The sequence below is a fragment of the Triticum dicoccoides genome, chromosome 1A (genome assembly GCF_002162155.2).
Source record: "Triticum dicoccoides isolate Atlit2015 ecotype Zavitan chromosome 1A, WEW_v2.0, whole genome shotgun sequence".
Classification (NCBI taxonomy): Eukaryota; Viridiplantae; Streptophyta; class Magnoliopsida; order Poales; family Poaceae; genus Triticum; species Triticum dicoccoides.
Window position 1 is genome coordinate 67,904,310 of NC_041380.1, and position 17,864 is coordinate 67,922,173.

Sequence of the window (17,864 nt, forward strand, 5' to 3'; positions counted from 1 at the left end):
AGAGGGGCAGCCAGGGTGGGCCGCGCACCTCCTCCCCCTGGTCCGAATTGGACTAGGAGAGGGGGGGCGGCGCCCCCCTTTCCTTCTCCCTCCCCACTTCCTTTCCCCCCTCCTAGTAGGAGTCCTACTCCTACTAGGAGGAGGACTCCTCCTTGGCGCGCCTATTGGGCCGGCCGACCTCCTCCCCTTGCTCCTTTATATACGGGGGCAGGGGGCACCCCTAGACACACAAGTTGATCCACGTGATCGTTTTCTTAGCCGTGTGCGGTGCCCCCTTCCATCATAATCCTCGATAATATTGTAGCGGTGCTTAGGCGAAGCCCTGCGACGGTAGAACATCAAGATCGTCACCACGCCATCGTGCTGACGGAACTCTTCCCCGACACTTTGCTGGATCGGAGTCCGGGGATCGTCATCGAGCTGAACGTGTGCTAAAACTCGGAGGTGCCATAGTTTCGGTGCTTGCTCGGTCGGGCCGTGAAGACGTACGACTACATCAACCGTGTTGTGCTAACGCTTCCGCTGTCGGTCTACAAGGGTACGTAGATCACACTCTCCCCTCTCGTTGCTATGCATCACCATGATCTTGCGCGTGCGTAGGAATTTTTTTGAAATTACTATGTTCCCCAACACCAGGAACTCTTGTGGCCTTTTTGTCACAGAATGTCTAGAACATTGGGACGGGGACCGAATCACCCGCGATTTTACACAGGTATGATGTTATTTACGTTTGTAGACTAGCTACCATGGTGGTCTAGCAACTTCGGTTCATGTAACATTTATGTCATTTTTTGCAGGCCACCGTTGACGCAAGGAGAAGATGTTTCGTCGCAGAGTTGCTTATGTCACCTTCGAACTCGATGGAGTGTGTGAAGAACAAAATTCACGAAATCGCAAGGAAAAGGCGCGCCTGAAGAATTCATGCGGCATGCAAGATTGAAGTTTTAGTGGTTTGGATTTAGTCCGGTCGAAGGTTTCGACGGCATGATTATCTTAGGGGTTCTATCATTTTTATGTAATAAACATGGCATCTCGAATATTGTGACACATGCATGTGTATGTGTCTGTCAGACAATTCGCTCGTACAAGACAATTCGGTCATAAAATTCGCTCGGAGAAGACAATTTGATCGTACCAATAAAGTTTTGGCTTTACTTATCAATTGTTCTTGCTTAATATTTTTCTCGTTTCCAATTTTCTATAATTGTATTTTTCACGGCTTCACTTATCAAGTGTTCTTGCTTAATATTTTTCTAGTTCTCCATTTTTTTATAATAGTCTATTTTTCTCTTCAACTACTCTCGTAAGTTTCATATTAAAATTTTCACAATCTTAACTTTTTTTAAAACTCTACCAAGCTTAGCCTTCTGCTTTAGCTATTTGCATGTCATCATCTTGCATAATCTCCTAGTAATCCCCCCTCATCACATGATTATGAAAATTACTCATGGTAGATAAGTAAATATATCGAGCCAAAATGTAATATTACACTGATCAAAACTAGTCATGTCAGCTCGTTGGCTCTATCGTGTGTTATCAGGCATCATGTTTTTCTATTTTGTTTTACAAACCCGTCGTTTTTTATTATATGTATAATTAACTTTTTCTTTACTCACCATAATGCCACGCACGACCCATCTAACCACGTGAGGGGCCCCACAGGCGGGCTATCTTCCCGGCAGCGCTACACCAGCCCATTTTGCCAGGTTCACATCGATCTTTCCCCTTTTCTCGTTTCCCTTTCCAAATCCCTAGCCCTCCCTCTCTATTTGCGCCTCCAAATCTCGACGGCGAAATCATGACAGCGAGCTGGGCGTCGGGCGGCGGCGGCTGCGGCGAGAAGAGCGGTGGCGACCGCAAGTTAGGTCGAACCCTGGGTCCTGCAAGCAGGTGGGAGGATTCAGTGGCATAGGAGGCAGCAGCGGCGGATCTAGTGGAACAGGGGACGGGGGTTACGTGGGCGGCGGCGGGCCGGGAGAACCCACGGCTAGGGTTTCTTCAGTGCTACACTTTGGTGGCAAAAAGGTAAGTTCTTTACCGTTGTTCTTTACATCCCAGCATTATAGCCCATAATTCATCACATGTGGCCACGACAAGCTCCATCTATGTGGTCATCAGGAAACTCCTAGTGGCCGTGTCTGCGTAGATGCAGACAATTTTGGCAGCGCACTCGGGGGATGTGTGTTCGAGGTTAGTCTACTGAGCATGATCTTCAAACTAGTACTGCTATTGCGGTCAAGCTGCAAAAAAGTTCAATGTTTAACGCTTGCAGCGACAAGTTCAGTTATAAAATGACTTGAATTGCTCATGATTTATTTAGGATGATATCACTTCTGAGTATGTTGAATGGGTTGATGGGGAGTGGGATAGCAAAGAAAAGTCAGTCATTAAGTATCTTGCCATGAAGAACAAGAAACTGGAGACTAAGATTACAGAATATGAAGCTGAAATTAAAAGGAATGAGAAAGAAAAAAGGGCAATGGTTAAGATGCACAAGAAGATATTGCTCTATAGGGATAGGATTTTAGGATTTGGAGGTCTTCTGTATCTTGGCCTGCTTGCCATTATGATTGATGTCATAGTTAGCAAGTAGATTGTTCATAAAGTTATTGACATCATTGTAATTGACATGATGAAATGCTGCTGAATTATTTGCTATTCAGTTTATGGGCAAAGTGTAACAGAGATTGCAACATAAATAACATGGGGCCATCATGATTGGTAGATAATGCACTTTTGGCATGTTCTATATTTGGCAGACAATGCACTTTTGGCATGTCCTATATTTGACAGACAATGCACTTTTGGCATGTTCTATATTTGGTATGTGATGCACATGGGCACATCACCTAGCAACACTACTGATTTATGCAGCAGCCCAATTCATTGTCTTGTTGCAACATAGGAGCAACATCTAGCAGCTTCCATACAATACTGAAGCAAAGCAATAATACATATTCAATATTCTGAAATTTAACCGAACTTGACACTTAGGGTGACCAGTAGATATTCATTTCTTTAGCCACAAAGAACCCGACCAAACCGTACCGATTGCATAACTTATATGCTTACATATAAAAGCATACCTAACCAACATCAAACCCAAAATAATGTTAACTTATATGCTGAAACATATAACAGGATACCTAACTTAAGATAACCAGCAGCTTCCTCCTCCTTCAGCAACTGTGCCCATCTTCACTTCTTCAGAAATTTGAGGCGGCGTGAGCAGCGCACCACACACGGAGAAGCCTTCTTCATGACCGTCGTTCTGTTCGACACCTGCGCCACCTGATCCTGAGCCACCTCCTCTTCTTCCACATTCACTATGTCAGGGAGGAGGGGAAGGAGCTCGACGTCGATGGGCATTGTCTTGCCACCCTCGACGGCGACCGGCGCTACCATCTGCACAGCGTCCTCCTCGCCCTCCTCATGGTCATCAGGGATGACCAGTACCTCCTGCACGTCGTCCTCCACGACGTCAGAGCCCAATGGCAGCACTGGCTTCGACACATGGCGGACCTGGTAGTCCGGGCTGACGGGCGCAGGGAGAGCGAGATCGACGTCGACGCGGTCCGCCCTCGACGCGACGCGTGCTGAATCTGGCTGCAGCGTCATGGTGGTAGAGCGGTACATCCACCACCTTGCGCGCTAAACAGGGGAGTCGCTCAGCGTGGCCTCTCGCATTGCCCACACGAGTAGGACAGCCGGCGGGACGCCGCGGCCGTAGAGGAAGGCGCGCTTCCTCTCGGCGTCGGTAAGGATTTTGACGAGGCCACGCGCGTGGTTGACCAACATCTCCGTGCTGGGGAACCAGCCGCACACCTCCGTCAACTGCGCGCGCGACCCCTTGTCATCGTCGGCGAGGTCCATCATCGCTCTCTGCCAGCCGAGGCTTCTCTCCATGGAGGCGGCTGCAGCGGTCGCCGGCGAGGGTATTCTCGATCTATTGTAGGTGGGGATAAGAGGGGAGTTCGAACCGGCGCCCGTGGGAGGTGGGTGAGTGTGTGGTGGGGAGGAGAGTGGTACAGTTACTTATTTAATGGCATTTAGGACGTGGGCAGGGGAAATGTACAATATTCTTTCTACCTCCCGCCCCGGTCATTACACAGTAAAGAATTTTTTTGATTTTTGTTTAGAGGGAAACATCTTACTTTATTTAAACAAAGACTGGGATCTCGTCTGCTAATACACTAAGGATACAATCAGGGGGCGAAAGCCTCCAAACCAAAGAAACAGAAGCGCCTACAGCTACCTTAGCCAAAGTATGAGCCGGCCGATTAACACAGTAAATAATTGAAGCAAGTGTTCTACTCTTGTTCCCTCTCTAATTCTGCACATGATAGAAGACAAGCTAAGTTAATGAATGATACAAAATTTAATAATCCACAATGCATACAAACACTTACTTCTGATTTAGTTTGCATTTCTTGCTATGTCTAGTGTGTCCAACCAAGTTGCAAGCGCCGCACCGGGTTTTCAACTCATCAATAGAGAGTGGTCTACCATTTTTCGAGACAGGGCGGCTCTCATCTACCTTTGTTGCACCTTTGCTTGACACTTTCATAGGATCTTTAACCTCAATCATGTTGCCTTCATCATCGTCCACATATTCAACTGCACACTTACTGATGTCATTTGTTTGCTTCAACAAATTTTCCTGTAGCAGATCATACTCATGCCTCTTAGCTATCACATCCTTCAAACTCTCCTGTAACTGATCCCACAAAGCAGGGTGTTTGCATGCCGCATGTATAGCTTCAGACGCTAACACACTGACCTGGCTATATTTCATTCTTTCCCGGGCCCCAGTCCAACCAAATCCCAACAGATCGCTTGTGCGCCTCGCGGGCAGTCCCAACCTTGCTTCTTTTGTGAACCGAATAAGAACTAAACACTTTGGTATTTCAGATATGTTCAAGTGCTTCAGTACATGGAATATGTGCTTGCAAGGTAGACCCTTTCGAATCATTCTTCTGCAGCTGCACCTTATAGTTTCTGCGGAATTTACTGGTGTATACTCCACCCAAAAACGGCGCCTCCGGTTATTCTTCCAGGCCATGATGTACTGCTGTGATTCATCTCCCAGCTTTATTTCTATAATCTCCATGCCATCAATTTTTTTAAGATCATCTTGCAACATATAGAAGTTTGCTGGAGTGAAGACGTGAGAAGCAGCTATCTCAAGTTCCCTCGAGCTAGTAATTGCCACCGGTAAACTCTGTGAGGCCGTGCAGTCATCTCGCGCCTCGTTTTCACGGATACGCACAACGGTGTTCTCATAGTGCAAAATCATATCCACCAGGGTCATTTCACCGTCTAGGTGGAGGTGAAGGCATGAGTTCAGGCTTTCACTCTGCTGGTTGCTTTTCATGCCAAGCCAAAACCCCTCTGTTAGATATGCCGCGGCCCACGGTCTCCTCTTTTTATACATCCGCCTCAACCATGTTACAGTTTTTTCCGACTGCCATCTTTTGGAAAATGCGTGCCATCTCTCCTCAAACGTTACTGTGGACGTGCTGTAGTACAGAAGAGTTCGGAACTCCTTCAAGGACTTGTGACTGAGGTGAATCTTCATATTTTTCTCTATGTGCCACGTACATATACGGTGCCACACGTCTGGCAAGACTTCGCGAATTGCCTTGATCATCGCAGTGTCGGCGTCTGTGATAACACTCTTAGGCATCTTTTGACACATGGACCTTAAAAAAGTCTGCAGAAGCCACACGTATGTCTCCTCGGTCTCGTCCGAAACTATGGCACAACCAAAAACAGTGGTCTTCCGGTGATTGTTAAGACCAACAAAAGGTATGAATGGCATACCATAGCGGTTCATCTTGTACGTGCTGTCAAATACAAGCACGTCGCCGAAGTCCTCATAGTCATGACGAGACTGGGAGTCGCACCAGAACATCCTATTCAAATGTCCTTCCTTATCTAGCATGTACTCGAAAAAGAAGCTAGGATCCCTTTGTTTCCTACTAGACATGATGCCTATGGCTGTGGCAGCATCACCTTTTGAAAGCAACTTCCTCTTCTCCTTGGCGCAAAGGTTGTATATTTCACGCCTGGTAAAACCAACACCGCTGTACCATACATGTTTGCTGATGAAGCAATCCATCATGTCGTCAATTCTAATCCCTGCAGCTCCCATGAACATTATCTCATGCTTCTGGTACTCTTTGATTTTTCTGTGGGACCAAAGAAAAGGTACCTCGTTTGGTCCTGCCAACATATGGCTATGCTTATCCTCAAAACTTTCAACATACCAAACCCCACGCTTTTGGTCAAGCTTGACGGTCAGGTGCGCTTCACAAAAGCAGCGTGTCTCAGCTCTGAACCTACGGCTGTGTCCTTCCTCGGTTAGCAACTTGCTGTCACGTTTCCCTTGTCTTGAACAAACAAACCGCCTATAACGCATATGACATGACTCTGTTTTGCTATACCTAACCTTATTCTTTCTAATGTTGAAACCATTATCTCTAGCATAGTTGTTGTAGGAGTCATACGCAGCATCGTGAGACGTAGAAATCATTTCCATTATCTGCATGAACATATCCCTCTTATCATCTGCACTGGCAGTATCTTGGACATTCTTTGCCCCATCATCTTGTATCACCTACACAATCAAACCACAGCCATGAAAACAGATTTCTATGGTTTAACATTACTTACTCCCATAGAACATTGATTACACACATACCTCACTCATGATGACCGACGACTCGGACTGCCCAGAACCAGGTGCATCTAATGATTCGTCGTTAAGGCCTGTCTCCACGTCGGATTCACCGTAATAGTCGTACGCATTATGACATTCGAAAATGAACTGAAAAATACAACACAAATACATAATTACTTATCATATAATATTCCAGAAGAAATTCAATTTGCATGCCAACAAATTTTTTCACTTACGTACCTGACTAATGTAATCTTCATTCGAGAGCTCCGAGTTGTTTTCCTGATCATTATCAAGCTCATCGATCTATAAATTTTCAACACAAATATTTAACGTTGTCGGATGCCACCAAAAAATTACAACATGACAATGCCACTCACATTAAGATCGTCCCATTCGTTCCCATTCTCTGACCGATCTTCACGATCTGAATTTTCATCATCTGACCAATCTTCTATCCAGTCTTTCATCAGTTCTCCAAACTCCATGTCTACCATGATATCGGTTAACTCCTCGTCCACCATTTTCTACAACCAATAATATGTATCATCACATGTGCAAACATTATCAATGATGAAATATAAAACACATAGCACACGATCACGGATGTTATGTAAACAACCGCAACCGAGGCTGTTCAGATCTGCCAAACTTAGTAAGGAAGATGGCCACGGTACCCGTCGTGATCACTTTCAATCGCGAGGAACTGCACGATCTCAAAACCTAGCTAGATCTGTGATTACCTCTGCCGCCGGATACCTAGGTTAGCCGCCACATCAAATAACGATACTGGTGGTGCGCACAGCCGACGGCAACCGACGCTACGTGGACCCAGATCACGAGGAGCAGCACTACCGGAACAAGATCCACGATCGCATGCGCCGCCGGGTAGCTAGGTTACCCGCTCCGCTAGGTTAACTAGTGCCACTGGCGCGGCGACAATTCGTTCGATGTTGCCGCGAGCAAGACTAGAGGGGGGACGCGGGATGCGGTACCTGTGCGCGATCGTTGGAGATTCACGACGTTGTCGCGCCCGCTGTCCGACGAGATCGCCGGCGACGAGATAGCCGCCGGTGCAGATCTACTATGTGACTTATGGAGCTGCGTCAATGCTCGCGAGATTGATGGAGCTGCTCGCGTGAATGATTGGATTCGGCAGGTCTTACGTGGACGTGGGGTCGTGTGATGTTTTTTTTCGGACCAGGGTACTATACGTATACGGTCTGGGTTATACAGGGCTAGACAGGGCTTGGATCTGGGCTGCGGCGGGCCAGGAAAAAAACAAATTCGCGGGGACAAAAATACCCCTCCGAAATTAGGTTAGGGGGGAGCACCGGAGCAGGCCTCAGTTTCAAAATAGGGTAGAACCTAAGATGACATCAGATTTTTTTTCCCCTCTAATGCAAGCAAGTATGTGCATGTGAAGAGAAGGTTGAAGAAACTAGATCTATGGGCTACATAATCCTATGGGCTACATGGGCATGCAGTTCATAGTTGGTAGGAGGCCCAGAAGAATAGATGATCAATGGTACTTGAAGGCTGCGTAGGTCTGGAGTATGGTTGAGACACCGGAGACGAAGGTGACCAAGGCCACGAACTCGGCGAGGAAGGTGTAGTAGTTGCGATCCGCGTAGGTCCAGCTCCGGCTCCGCTCCCTCAGCTTCTCCACCAGCACGCACAGGTAGCTCGACGTCAGCAGCTCGCCGCCAGCCGCCAACTCGCTCGCGGCGCCCACCATCCGGAAGAACCTCACCACCTCCTCTATGCTCTGGTTGCCCGCGCTGCCGTCCTGCTGCACCACCTCTGCCGCCAGCACCAAGCCCGCGTCCTCCGCCGTCTGTACGAGCTTCGTCATGAAACACATGTATGCCGACACGTCGGACAACGTCTTCGCTGACGCCAACGCTGACCGCTCGAACGCCATCAGGTTCAGCAGGAGTGGCGCCGTCCGGAACTCGAGCCGCAACTGCGGCAGCACAAGATAGTCCCCGTCCGTTAGCTCCACCACCAAAGGGACCGGGCCCATCACCGACGCGATGGCCGCCACGCTCGCCGTTATGCCCCTGACGCGCGCCTTCTTGAACTCCAGCCGCATCCGCTTCATGTCGCTTGCCGACGGCACGTCCTCCCGCACATGCCCCCTGCGGCCCTCGGGGGCAATCCAGCGCAGCAGAGGCGCCAATACCAGAGACGGTAGACCGCGCACCAGCCGCCTTACCGCCTGCTCCCAGCCACCGTCCAGGATGTGAGGTATCGGACGCCACCAGCTGGTCCGCGCCGCGGTGACCATCTCGTGGAGCAGGTGCAGGACGTGGGAGACCCCCTCGGCGGCCAGCAGCTCCTCGCTCATGCTGCGGCCCTTCTCGCCGGCGAAGTTGTACAGCACGAGCTTCATGAGCAGCACCGGCGGGGGGTAGCCCATGCACTCGAACTCCGGCAGCTTGGTGCTGGCGATGAGATCAACGAGCACGAAGAAGGCCATCTGGTTCTCTGCGAGGATGAGGTCGACGGAGAGCTGCGTTGGGCCGAAGGGCGTGGCGTGCAGCGACGGCTCGTCCCGGGCCGTGGTGACGTTCACGAGGTGCTCGATGATGAAGCAGCCGTCAAGCACCATCATCAGGATGAAGTCATCAGTGGCAATGTCGACGACCTCCTCGCTGGCGTACATGGCCCGGGCCTCCTGCTCACGACCGGCGACGATGCGAACGTACTCCTGGATGACGGCGAGGTGGTGCGGTGGGTCCGGGTGACCACGGGAGATGAGGCTGTTGAGGTAGGCCACCTTGAGCCGTTCGGCGGGGCGGAGGCGCCGATCCTCACGGTTGTGAAGCGGGCCAATGGCAACGAACCACGGCGTGTAGGCGTCGGGGTTGCTGTCACGGTGACGGGCAGGGACACGGGACACCCGGTGTCTGCTCACCATGGTCCGGTGTTGCTCCTCCGCCGCCACGTCCTCCTGCTTCTGCATCAGGCTGCGCGCCAAATGTTCGATGTGCACCGCGACGTCGCCGCTGCCGGTCATGCCTCCACCTCGCTCTCTAGCCATCATTCGTGATGATGGTGGATGATCACTTTAAACATATGCAGGGCTACATATAGAGGGGCAGAATGGAATCTAACGCAGAATGTAGTATGCTTATATACAAATATATCCGTAGCTTCCGTCAGCGATAAAGATGGCATGGGGGAAAAGTGTGTGCTAATTCTTTTCTTTACTTGTACATGCAGATCATACGAGATTCATTCATCGTCTTTGTGTAAGCAGTGCCCAACCTTGTTATTCGACAAATCCTTCAACTTTATCATACGAGGATTTGAGGGACTAAAACATATACGAGGATTTTTTGAAAACTCAAAGCCCATCAACTTTGACCAAGTTTGTGGAGAAAAATATTTACATCTAGAATGCGAAACATATATCATTAGATTCATCATAAGACGTAGTTTCATATTTTATATATTTGGTACTGTAAATGTAAATAGTTTTCTCTACAAACTTGATTACAATGTTTGACTTTCCAAAAAATCTATAGACACTACATTATGGAATGGAGGGAGCATACATACTTCGGGAAACAGCAGATCAAACCTGGGGGCATAGACCATCTGGGCCACCGCTGCTGCCAAGCTCTCTGCGCCGTCTCGCGTTTGTGCATATGTCCAAGCATGGTTCCTTCAGGGCCTTGTCGGTGTCGATAGGTGGGGGTGGAACTCCAAAGTTGAACTACAACGAGCAACAATTGTTATTGGAGAGTGCTTCTTTGGTGGCACTTGGTTGCAGAAAGGGATAAAAACGAGCATAGCTGTGAGCTTTTGCTTTAGCATAGCAAGATTACATGATTCCTGAATTCTCTTTACCTGGCAGCTATAGTCTTCAAAATTTGGCTCCATATACAAATCGACGCCCATGTGATCCTTGAAGAAGGTCTGAAAGATAGGAGTAAAGATAGACATCAGTTTTTAATAAAAGCCGCTAAATAAACTTCTAGGCGAAGGAAGTATTTTTCTTTTCTGAAGCTCCAATGCGGGATTGAAACTTAACCATTCAAGGAGCATTTCTTGCTGGATCTGGTACAATTTTGGGTGAGAAATAAGTTTTCAAGATCTATTCACAATTAGGAAACATCGACGTTCTCAAGCGGTTTCAGTAAGCAGATTATACAATTCCAGTTTGCTAAATTGATATCACATGCCTTTGGGTTTGGGAGACGAAGTTATTGCAGAAAAAAGGCTGCGGACAAGTACAAATCTAGAAATACAACCCATAGACACACCTGGGTTGGCAGTTTGCACGTGTTGATACAAATGCCAAGACATTTGCTCTCTTCCAAATATTTACACTTCTCGACAAACACCTGGCAATTTCCATAATGACATATTAACAATTCGAAAGTCTTCGTGAACGAAATGTAAATAGAAGACAGAAGAGATCAATACCCCACTTGACAACGACTTCCCATTGGGCAGTGCCACAGAATTCACTGAACATGTGCCCATCAGCCATTGGCAAGAAAGCACTGTTGCTCTAGCTTCAGGAGTCAAACGGATTGAAAGTAAGAAAAATAAGACCACCGATCACGCTAAGTTACGGTAATTTAATTCTGCAGTTGATCGCTACAGAGAATTGAGTCCTGAAAGTATTACATGCACAGCCTAAAATGTCTGACTTGCAATGAACTCACCTACCATCATGGATGCAAGTTGGCCATTAGCAATTGGTGCTAAAAGTGCTTTGAAAAGGACTAGCAACAGAGGGGGGAATAGTGCCTGGAGTACTCGGACCTAAAATTTGTAGAAAGAGATACAGAAAAGGATAGATAACTGATATTAGCTTTTTAAATCCTGTAAATATGGCAGAAGAGGATTACAGATGAATAATAGAAGTGGCATACAGCTGACTGCTCAGTCTCCGAAGCATTCTTCCCCTTGATCATAAGGCGATTCGCAACTTCAATCAGCCCGTCGTATCCAGGCTTTTGAGAATCCCACCCAACCTCCTACAGCTTTGTGTACAGAGAATGAGAGAAATTAACAGATTTTACAGATGTAACAAGCACAACAGCAGTGGTTCAGTCTCGTTTTATTATTTCATCATGTTCAGTCCAAATAACAGCAAGAATTGAAATGTGTTGCATGTGAGTCGAGAACTGAGGTTCAGATTAGCCAAATCTGTATCATGTCATAATTTCTGCAGTCAACCCCATGAATCGGGGAATCGCTTCATATCGGCACTGAACAAAAATCACTTGCATGGCGGAGAGGAGATAAGTAGCCAAGTAGAGAGAAGAAGGGGACGGGTGGATCGACGGCGCTCACCTCCACCATCTTGGCCCGGAAGAAGGCGAGGAGGAAGTCGTCGGCGAAGGAGGGCCGGTACTCGCCGCCCTTGCCGGACGGCGGCGCTTCCACCTGAAACATCACCACGAATCAAGAAACTGCGGTGTCCCTTCCAGGGCATAGAGGCTAGCTAGAATACCTAATTACGTACCGGCGGCGAGGAGCAGTAGAGCCGGGAGGCAAGCCGACGGCTGGGTCCCCGAGCTGATGGGGCTGAGGAGGACGGAGCGCGAGGTGGGCAGGATGGGAGGGCGGGGAGGAGGTGGACGTGGAGACGGCTCGTGGTCGGAGTCGCCATGTGCGTGGACTGGACAAGCGCCGGCGAGCGAGCTCCGGCTGTTGGCCTGTGACAAACCGTAGGAATCAACCAGTCAGTGCGTGGTGGTGGTGGATAGCCGGCGGAGGCCCACACGTCAGCGACCTCCCCTCATTCCTTTTATTTTTTTTGATGTTTAATTCTCCGGGCTGCAATGCGGTCCAGACTACCGACCGACTCTCTGCCAGGCCCCTGTATCCCTTTTGGCCCAAGAAATCGATCCGCCAAAGCAGTGAGGCCAACTCCGCGACCTTCTCCGCCCCGGTCCGTTTGGGGTAAAAGGGAGAAATGAGCGTGCGCAAACGGACTTTTGTCCGCTTTGTGTCCGCTTTCGACCCATCCCCGGCCTAAGTTTGCGTCGGTTTTGGAGTGAAACGGACAGCGCGTGGACGGGCGGGACGCGCGCGCTTGTCCTCCCCTGGCCTGCCTGTCGGTGGGAGAAACCAACCCCTCACCCCCACGCCCATTTGGCGCCATTTTCCACAAACCCTCCCACGTCCCTCCCTCCCACCCCCTCTCTCCCACGTCCATGGCCAACGCCCCGCCAAATTCCGGCGGCCTGGCCGTCGCCCCGCCCACAATGGTGAAGAAGAAGGCGGCCAAGGCGCCAAGGAAGCCGCGGTCAGAGTGCATGCCGGAGGAGATCGCCAAGTTGGACGCGGAATTCAACAAGAGTGGCATCGGCTTGATTCAAAAGAGATGGTTGTTCATCCAACAAGAGTGCAACAAGTATTGCGCCGCATTTGAGAGCATTGAAGCACGGCCCGTGAGTGGTCTCGGCGTTGGGGACATGGTATGCTCTCCTCTTCCTAGCCCTTTCCTTACTACGGCCATGACACTTCGGTCGTGTATATGTTTGCATGTTCACTTGTTGTTGATCATGTGATTTAGGCATTTCAATCTTTGGAGGCATTCAAGGCCCGGCACAATGACAAGCCATTCAGTCTGACGCATTGTTGGACGATTATCAACAATTGCCCTAAGTTCAAGGACCAATACCGTGAACTACAAAGGAAGAGAGGACTAAAGACGGCCAAGTACGCCGGAGGTGGAGATGGCGAGGCCTTGAAGAGGCCGAGGGGCAAGACCAACTCCAAGGTTGATGACATACGTGATGCCTCATCCATGGCATTGCATGACACTTTGCATGGCATGATGTCCCAAAAGGATGTGAGGGACGAGAAGAAGCGGCAAAGCAAGGAGGAGCAAATGAAGCAATACCTAGACCTTCAAACAAAGAAGCTTGAGATGGAGGAGGCGGCCAAGAGGAGGAAGATCGACATGAAGGAGGCGGCCCGGCAAAGGCAGATCGACATCGAGGCCGACAACGTCAAGGCCAAGCAGAGGCAGCTTGACATCGAGGCCATGAACGCCGCCACCAAAGCGAAGGAGGTGGCCCTTGCGATCATGAGCGTGGACTTATCGAAGATGAGCGACAAGACGAGGGCCTGGTTTGAGGCCAAGCAGAAGGAGATGCTCGAAGCCGAAGGTCTGAACTAGGTCGTCCGATCGGCCATGGCCGTTCTTTTTGGAGGCTGGCATGGGTGCCGCCCGCCCGCTGGGCTGCTGGCTGTGTGCCGGCGAGAAAACATTCATTTTGGTGGCCGGCTGTGTTGCCGGCCGCTGGCTGCGTTGTCGACGAGGACAACTATTCATTTTTGGAGGCTAGCTGTGTTGCCGGCTGCTGGCTGATGCCGGCGATGGACGTGTAGGCCGCTGGCTCTGTTGTCGGCGTGATGAACCGGGGCCGCTGGCCTGAACTAGGGCTTGGCATTTGAAACGTTGCTTCTGCTTTTTTAAATAGACGCGGGCAGGATGGGGCAAATGGATGCGGCCGCGCGCTGGGCGCACGGCCACCGCATCCCAGGACACGTCCGGACATGACCCCAAATCGCTACCCAAACGGACGTCCGTTTGGGGTCGCGCGGTGGAGTTGGCCTGACAAACTCAAAAAAAAAACTCAAGAGACAACAGAGACTACCACCAAATTGTCCAAAAGTTTCGCAAAAAAAAAAGTCCAAAAGCACACAGACTTACTAATTCCTCCTAGTGGAAAAGAACAGAGCCTACAAAAATCTCTTAAGCAAAGAATATTTTACTAAAATCTGCAATCCATGTACTACTACACAAGACATACAAGAGTTTTACACAAAAGAGGGGCCAGCTTAACTAGCTAGAATACAAAGTTTCAGCTACCATATATGTAGGGATTGTGTCTTATCTTAATTTCCAGGGAGCTAGTCTTGACAGGAATGGTTCTAGTTCATGTTCCCAGATGATTGAGAAAAGCCCGAGCAAAGACTCGACAGCATTCTTGGTGGAGTATAACAAGGAAAACAAAAATGTCTACACAGAATCTTTGTGATGCATGTGAAGAGTAAATCAAAGGAGTATTAACAGTCACTCCAGTTGGTATCAAATAAAGCCTGAAACAATTCTCGGAATTTCGCAAACCAGATTAAGATCATCAGTGAACTGTAACAAACAGTCAAACACAAACTTGTCCAGAACATCTTCACAGAGCCCGAGCAGAGTGTTGCCAACCCCATTGATGCCAGTCCAGCAAGATCTGAAGAGATAATAAAAATTCTTCTCAGTGTGGATCAACTTGACAAAACGAATAAAGTTAAGGAATATAACGTTTGAGTGTCAGGTTATTACATCATGTTTTGTGCTGCTCCTGTGTCTTTGCTCTCACTCTGATCCCCAGGCTATGTTGTAAAACAACTGACTTTCAAGTTGTAAAAGAGAAAGTAAAAGTCGCAGCAGTGGAGCATTTAGGGCACCAAAACCAGACAGGACTGTACATGTGCGTGAGAGCAAGAATTTCTCGTCAAGCAAATGCTTTAGTTCCTTCTCCTCTGTCACCAAAATGGTGTTGGTGCCTTGTGGACTTAAGCGAAAACTCGCACCGGTGAATTCTTGGCTATACATTTCCCTACATTACGAGGAGCAGGAAATTTGTTAAATCTTCAATGAAGTGTGCTCTCAATAACAGAAAGATAGCATACTGGCAATACTTTTATTACCTGTATTCAACAATCTCTTTTTTCTCAAACATGCAGGAGATATGTGTATCATTATATTAAGAAGAAGAAATGGGACAAGAACCCATACAGCAGCCATTCAAACACGCTACGCACGCCACACTATTGTTCTTAGACTACATTCACGCCTGTTTATCATTAAAAAAACGATCAGACAGGACTACGACCAAACAACTAAGCTCCAAGGGCTAGGGCAGTCAAGGAAGAGAGGCCCCGTCAGCCTGCAATCTTCTAAAGACATCACTCATCGCCGGCAGTGTATTCAAAAATCTCCATCAGTGCTACTGACATCATATCCACTAAATGAACATAGCATCAGCAATCTCAAAAATCCCTTCATTAGGGACCCGTTTTCCCTGACATATATCACAAATTCCCCACACTTAAAGTAAATCTACCCTTGCAGGCATAGCTGAGAATGATATCTGCTAAAAATGCATTCATATCAAGGAAAGTGACTGTTTTAGAGATATTATAAAATCCTGGGTGGTTGGAACAAACCATGCTAGAAAAGCTAGAATTGGTGTTCATTGTGCTTCTTATGGAAAGAGCACATATATATACCTTCCCTGTTCAACCAGAAGCCATTATCCCTAAAAATGCAACCAGTTCTGCTAGACTATGTGGCCCACCTTTCCATGCCCAAAAAAGCTTAATAGATACACAGATATGAACTGAATGAAAAAATGAAGGACCGATTTTCTACAAGCAACTAATTTGCATTTATTATACCAGCAGGAGACCCAGATGGCAATGGAATAAATAAACTGTACCTTCCAAGGAGTTATACACATCCAATGAATCAACTACTCAACTGTGTCTGACTCCAAAAAATTGATACCTTTCAGGGAGTGATTTTATTTGCTCATGATATTTTCCTTCCGTTGAAAATAGATGCCTCATCAACAAACCAGTTGAAGCTTCAAGTGAGATGCTCTTCCCATCAACTTTAGACAAATAATTTCCATCCTTGACTATCTCACCTTTTTCTAGCAACATTCTAATGATATCATTTAACAGAACAGAGCTGGGAGCATAACCACTCGTCTCCATGGATGAGAACATATGATCAGCTTCTTCCATTGATCCTTCTTTTAAAAGATTTGTTATCATTATTCTGTAAGTAGAAGCATTAGGTACCAATCCATTGGCAGATATTGCAGCAAACAAAATGTTAGCTTCTTCTCTTCTTCGAACCCTGTACATTGCATCAATCATGGTATTGAATATTGTAATATCAAACTTCACATCCACTGCACCTAATTTGTGGAACAGTACGATTGCTTCCTCGGTGCAATCATTCCTACAAAGTTCTCCAAGAATTATACCGTATGTGGAAATGCTCACTGTTGTTCCATTTTCAATTATCTGATGGGCAATCTCCGCAGCTTCCTTGCTTCTTCCATGGTTGCAAAGGGAGGACACGAACGAGTTGCGAGTAACATCATCTAGTATAAGACCCCGGCTTGTCGTTTCTCTGAATATTTTTACTGCCTCTTCCCACCAGCCCAAAGAGGAATATCCCTGGATGATACACTTATATGTCACGTTGTTGGGTCGAACATCATTATCAACCATATGCCGAAGGAACGACTCTGCCTTGTCCATTGCTCTTGCCTTGCACAGCGCATCAATCACTGAGGTGTATGTCACCACATTAGGCTTAACTCCTTGCTGCACCATTTCATTGAACAGCTCGCATGCCTTGCTTACTTTGCCTTCCTTGCAGAAGCCGTGGATGACAGTGCTATACGCCACCACATTAGGGGCGCAGCCACCTCCTTCTTTCCACATCATCTGGAGCAGGCCGAGCGCTCGCTGGCTCCTGCCATCGTCACACAAGACCTTCAGAACAACGGAGTATGATAAAGCATCAGGTACACGGCCGAGTTCAGGCAACCTATGGAGCAGCACGCTGACAGCCTCGTCTGTCCGTTTTGCGAGGCAGAAGCACTTGATGAGGGCGTATGCGTCGACGCCGTCTGTCCTCAGGCCCGTCCTGAGGAGGCGGCCGAAGAAGGCAAGCCCCAGGCCAGGGCGGCGCGCGCGGCAGCAGCAGCGCATGAGGATGCCGTAGGTGTGGGCTGTAAGAGGCGACGCATGTCCATGTGGGCTGGCTTCTCGGCACAGGCGGTTGAAGATAGAGACGGCGAGGGAGGGGCTGTCTCTGCAGGCGGCGGAGGCTGGAGCACGGGCAAGGGCCGCGAGGAAGCCGTTCAGGGCTGGACCAGGGACCGGGGTTGGCCGCTGCAACAATTCGTCGAACAGGTGGTGTGCGTCTGCCGGGCTGAGCGTCCCGGCGCGGACGCGCTCCGTGGCCGCGGTGAGGGCGGCGCTGGGATCCCAGCAGCGTGGGGGCGCCGAGGTGGAGGCGGAGGTGGAGGAGAGGCGGCGGAGGAGGCGGGGAGTGGGCGTGGTGGAGTGGAAGCGAGGCATCACTGCCATGGACACCGTGTTTGGTGCTTGCGGAGTGGCCGAGCGT

The 17,864-nt window shown here is 48.8% G+C and overlaps 2 protein-coding genes across 9 annotated transcripts; both read right to left on the reverse strand.

Moving 5' to 3' along the window:
* Nucleotides 1–4,059: 4,059 nt before the first annotated feature.
* On the reverse strand, nt 4,060–12,419 carry LOC119363541 (protein FAR1-RELATED SEQUENCE 5-like). 5 transcript variants are annotated; one of them, XM_037628932.1, is made up of 13 exons: nt 12,171–12,211; nt 11,999–12,091; nt 11,575–11,685; nt 11,365–11,464; nt 11,120–11,211; nt 10,957–11,037; nt 10,541–10,609; nt 10,272–10,406; nt 7,063–7,209; nt 6,923–6,988; nt 6,704–6,829; nt 4,410–6,619; nt 4,067–4,333 (listed from the first exon to the last, which is right to left on the reverse strand). In XM_037628932.1, the coding sequence occupies exons 3-13, from the start codon at nt 11,614–11,616 to the stop codon at nt 4,252–4,254; spliced, it is 3,150 nt and encodes a 1,049-aa protein (XP_037484829.1). In that variant the 5' UTR covers nt 11,617–11,685; nt 11,999–12,091; nt 12,171–12,211; the 3' UTR covers nt 4,067–4,251. The 5 variants fall into 5 exon arrangements, with proteins under 5 accessions (XP_037484833.1, XP_037484824.1, XP_037484829.1 ...); XM_037628925.1 differs by having other exon boundaries at nt 4,077–4,333; nt 6,923–6,964; nt 11,575–11,679; nt 12,171–12,419; XM_037628919.1 differs by having other exon boundaries at nt 4,078–4,333; nt 11,575–11,679; nt 12,171–12,419.
* A 2,290-nt stretch (nt 12,420–14,709) lies between these two features.
* On the reverse strand, nt 14,710–17,864 carry LOC119363571 (protein Rf1, mitochondrial-like). Of its 4 annotated transcripts, XM_037628943.1 has the most exons (4): nt 17,283–17,864; nt 16,224–17,207; nt 14,997–15,273; nt 14,710–14,904 (listed from the first exon to the last, which is right to left on the reverse strand). In XM_037628943.1, the coding sequence occupies exons 1-3, from the start codon at nt 17,825–17,827 to the stop codon at nt 15,030–15,032; spliced, it is 1,773 nt and encodes a 590-aa protein (XP_037484840.1). In that variant the 5' UTR covers nt 17,828–17,864; the 3' UTR covers nt 14,710–14,904; nt 14,997–15,029. The 4 variants fall into 4 exon arrangements, 3 of the variants coding, with proteins under 3 accessions (XP_037484840.1, XP_037484836.1, XP_037484846.1); XM_037628939.1 differs by having other exon boundaries at nt 16,224–17,864; XM_037628949.1 differs by lacking the exon at nt 14,710–14,904 and having other exon boundaries at nt 15,154–15,273; nt 16,156–17,864.

Coding starts and splice junctions, on each gene's coding strand:
- LOC119363541 (XM_037628919.1), bottom strand. CDS start 12,317: ATGGCGACTCCGACCACGAGCCGTCTCCACGTCCACCTCCTCCCCGCC. Junction 11,465..11,574: donor CGGAGACTGAGCAGTCAGCT/GTATGCCACTTC, acceptor TACAAATTTTAG/GTCCGAGTACTCCAGGCACT. Junction 10,407..10,540: donor TTGAAGACTATAGCTGCCAG/GTAAAGAGAATT, acceptor TGCTCGTTGTAG/TTCAACTTTGGAGTTCCACC.
- LOC119363571 (XM_037628939.1), bottom strand. CDS start 17,827: ATGGCAGTGATGCCTCGCTTCCACTCCACCACGCCCACTCCCCGCCTC. Junction 15,274..16,223: donor ATAAAATCACTCCCTGAAAG/GTATCAATTTTT, acceptor CTCGTAATGTAG/GGAAATGTATAGCCAAGAAT.